The sequence below is a fragment of the Tripterygium wilfordii genome, chromosome 15 (genome assembly GCF_013401445.1).
Source record: "Tripterygium wilfordii isolate XIE 37 chromosome 15, ASM1340144v1, whole genome shotgun sequence".
Classification (NCBI taxonomy): Eukaryota; Viridiplantae; Streptophyta; class Magnoliopsida; order Celastrales; family Celastraceae; genus Tripterygium; species Tripterygium wilfordii.
In genome coordinates, this window is record NC_052246.1 from 6116657 (window position 1) to 6120895 (window position 4239).

Below are 4239 nucleotides of genomic sequence, written 5' to 3' on the forward strand. Positions count from 1 at the left end.
TATTTCCGCTATTATATAGATACTCCGATGGTTTTGGTGGGTGTATGTATGATATTTTGGAGAGACTGTATCCTTATATGTTTCAGGAGTTGTTTTCATTTTATATACTTTATTAGGTTTATATATTGGATTAAGGTTTGGTTCGGGTGATGGGGTCCCCTGTCGGTCACGTTCTTGTGGGAATAGGTACACTTCGATATACCTTAGGAGAGAGGGGCGTGACAGCATGTCCTGAAGGTTCTATAACAGAAGCATACATTGCTGAAAAATGTCTAATATTCTGCTCTCGTTACTTAGAAGATGCAGATATAACGCCTAATCGATCCACTAAGAATCATGCTGACAATGAAGATGAAACAAACGAGAGGTCAATTCTCTTCCCAATTGTAGGAAAACCATATGGGAAAGTTTCTTGATGGATGAAAAAATGTGGATCCAATCACATCGTTATGTGCTTTTTAACTGTGATTGCCCAGAATTAGAAGATTTTAGAAAGTAAGTAATAATATCGGTGTCTATGCTTATTATATTTATATGATATAATAGAGCATAAATTTAGAGTAATTCTCTTTCGATGTGTTTTTTGTCCAAGATCGTAGAGAGTTAGAGTGGTTCATTCCTTTGCCTATAAAACCCAGAGACACTTTCGATATGAGAGATGACTCCTCCAATGGTGACTTGGGCGTGCATATGAATAATGAGTCTTCTGTTTTTCCTCTATTGGATGAAGCGCTCCAACCAGAACAAGATGATATAAATTGGATGAGGACTAGTGTAGATGGGACAACTATTAGTGCAACAATTGAACAAAGTAAAGCTATGGGCCAAGATACAGATGATGATGATGATGATGATAGAAGTGAACCAGATTGTTGATTGATGTTTTTTTCCTTTCATTTTCATTTCTGAAGATTGAACCAGATTGTTGATTGATGTTTTTTTCTTTCTTTTTTTCTTGTTGAATATGAATTCACATTTTATTTAGTGACTGTTATGTATTTTTGTGTTAACTCATATGATAATAGACAATTTGTTAGCTCTATTTTATGATCTGATTTAGTTATTTAGTTTTAGCAGTGTTGTATGATATGTCCAATAGATTGCTCTTTTATACAATCTATCAAGTAGATTGCAATGGTGAAACATAGATGTTTGCGTAAGTCAACTATAGAGGTGCAACCACAATCAAATGTGGATGTTAAAGGTGAGCATCAGAGCCTATCCGAAGAGCATGTGAAGCACAACACTAATCAGCTTCATATGCAATCAGATTCCAATGAGCACAGCCTCCCAGCTACCGACCCTTTGGTCCATGTATCTCCTACAAATAGTAATGGTATCATTAATTTCATTCGTATTGGAATTCTATGGTTGCATCAATGTTTGAAATTTATATTACTTTTTTTACCTAATTGCTTTTTGATGTTACATTATATTATTTTAAGAACCCTCAACTCCGACGAAAAAAAGAGGTCCTACTTTACTGTCTGACATCTTTAATCAGCCTTTAACTGAAAGAATCATTGTGAGGTTCAACAACCGTGGACAAACTATTGGAAGTGAGGGATGTGTACTTGCTAGTTTTTTGGGCATTGTTGCAAGGGACCCAATTATGTCTCCTCTAAATTTTGAAGATTGGAGGGCTTTTCCAAGACATGAAAAAAAGGAACTGTTAAAATTTGTTAAGGTAATATCAATATTATCTGTTTTATAGAGCATACATTCTTACTACCACTTTCATTCTTACTAACACTTTCATTTTTAGTCTTTTATTATCTTTCATCTCACAAATGCATTTCATTTAATCTCTAAAACAAAATTTATGCATATTTCTAAACAAATCTGTTGCTTCACAGGTGAGAAGTTACTAATTCAAGTTTTCTTAACTTTTTTCTATAGGTTACTAATTTCTAAACTTCAATATCTTGTGTAGGGTAAATTTATATTCCCTCATGGTTAAAAATGGGCATTGAAATCTCTTCCTACGGGTGTAAAAGGGTCGGGCTGAGCCGGGCTTTTAAGTGCTTAGGCTCGGCCCTTGACTTTTGAGTCAGACCCAGGCTTGGCCCGGGCTTAATATTGAGCTGAAAACTTGAGCCCTAGCCCGGCTCTATCCAACTGTTTGCACTAAAGGCAATAGAAGCCGCACCACTACTTGGAGATGGAGATGGATATCTGGGCCTTGCATTTATAGAAATATTATGAATTCAAAATTGTTATCTTCCGATGTGGGACTAAATAAACTACACTACACACTGACATATAAACACACACGCATACATATAAACACAGACACTACACCCATACAAGACACATATAAACACACACCAGAGCCACTGACGCAAGCACATATATATATAAACTACACACACACGCATATATAAACACACACACATACAAATAGAACTACATACAGCGTATACATATATATAGATACACACACATAAACACACACGCGTACATATATAACCACACGCACACACTTATATACATAATTTTGAATAAACACACACACGCATATATACATATGTACATATATATATATATATATATATATATATATATATATATATATAAACATATATATAATTTATAAGTATTATTTATATAAAAAAGCCCTAGAGTTTACGAGCCGAGCTTCTCAAAGCCCTAACTCGGCCCTAAATCCTAAACGCGCCCTAAAGTCAAGCCCTGGCTCAGCCCTAGCCCTTAAAAAAAGAGCTCGAGCCGAGCTGTTATCGGGCCGCCCTCAAGCGGCCCACGAATAGCCCTGTTCGCTTACACCCCTATTCTTGGAAGAAAGTGGAAGGATTATAAATGTGAATTAAGGAATCATTTTCTAGAAAAGTACAAAACTATGGATGCTCTACGTAGTAACAAGCCAATGCGTATACCAGTAGAATAAACCGTGCAAAACAAACTATGGCTCACACAGCAGGATCCAATTCTGGACATCAGATAATTCAAAGGTAAATTTATAGACATAAAGAGAGTTTTTTATGGCTTATATAACATTGCTGACTATTAAGGAATTTATGATGGTCCTTTTTTTTCATCGTGTAAGAAACGCAGCGCTATCAATAGAATAAACCGTGCAAAACAAACTATGGCTCACACAGCAGGATCGAAGAGCTTTGCACGTTTGATGGCTGAAAAGGTACTTGTAATACTTAAGTGATTGTGAATTGAATGTATGCACAAAATGCTACAAATACTTTAGTTTTGGAATGATTCTTACTAGGCTAAGGATGGGGTAGAGCCATCACGAGCTCAAATATTTATTGAAACCCATAAGGACCGTAAAGGTGGGAGACCAATGACCAAGAGTCTGCCAAAAGAGTTGTAAGTATCTTATTTGTAACAACTTGGAGGTCGAGCTTACGATGATGTGGTTTGTCTTTGAATTTATTTATGATAATTGATGGAAAAAATTTAACTTTAAAATGTCCTCAGGAAATGATTTTGGAAAAGCTTAGCCAAACTCCAAATTCTATTGAGCAACCTCCAGGGAGTGTTGCTTGGGAAGGTGATGTGTACTCCCAAGTAATGGGACTTGAAAAAGAATGGTCGAATGCGTGGGGTGGGACTTGGTCCAACTGTAACAAGTTTATGGAACCCATCAGCATATGAACACGAAGAAACTTCAAATTCTAATGCAGCAACTGATGAGACAGTCCAAAAACTAAAGGATGAAATGAAATTGATGGAGCAAAAACATGTTGATGAACTGAACGACATGAAATCTGAACTTAAATTTTTCAGAGCATGTATGAGCAAGATATTTCCTTCTGAATTTGGAATTTCTGGGTCCAGTGGGGCATCGAATGGAACTTCTAGGTTGAATGAGACAACGAATAAAGAGGTTCATGATGCATGTAGTCCTCTTGATAAAGAATGAGGTAAGAATATATTTTGATAGTATTTTTCATCCTGATTCATGATGACCTGATACCTTTTGTTAACAAGCTCATTTTTTAGTGTTGCTACCTTCTGTTAACTGCTTTCCCCTTGATATATCCTCTGAATTTGACATTTAAATTATCGGTTGATATGGAATTTAGTCTGGAAAAGCCCTCTATGGCATTTCTAGAGAAATTAATGTTTACGTTGTAGGAGAAGCTTAATCATTCTGGGATAATGTATTCAAACACTCTAGCTCTAGTTTAATACATGATATTTTATGGTTTAAGGTTATGTTTGATGTCTAGCCCTTTATATTGAATTTATGGTTTAAGGTTA

At 35.7% G+C, this 4239-nt stretch overlaps 1 protein-coding gene across 1 annotated transcript; it reads left to right on the forward strand.

Moving 5' to 3' along the window:
* The first annotated feature begins 1134 nt into the window (after positions 1 to 1134).
* On the forward strand, positions 1135 to 3898 carry LOC119979805. Its single transcript, XM_038822436.1, has 5 exons — positions 1135 to 1336; positions 1446 to 1687; positions 3065 to 3157; positions 3454 to 3526; positions 3660 to 3898. The coding sequence occupies exons 1-5, from the start codon at positions 1135 to 1137 to the stop codon at positions 3896 to 3898; spliced, it is 849 nt and encodes a 282-aa protein (XP_038678364.1).
* Positions 3899 to 4239: the final 341 nt, after the last annotated feature.

What these genes read in the sequence shown, in the direction of transcription:
- LOC119979805 (XM_038822436.1), top strand. Translation starts at nt 1,135, where the DNA reads ATGGTGAAACATAGATGTTTGCGTAAGTCAACTATAGAGGTGCAACCA. An exon ending in ATCTCCTACAAATAGTAATG is followed by an intron (nt 1,337 to 1,445) that starts GTATCATTAATT and finishes TATTATTTTAAG; the next exon opens with AACCCTCAACTCCGACGAAA. An exon ending in AGGGAGTGTTGCTTGGGAAG is followed by an intron (nt 3,527 to 3,659) that starts GTGATGTGTACT and finishes ATTCTAATGCAG; the next exon opens with CAACTGATGAGACAGTCCAA.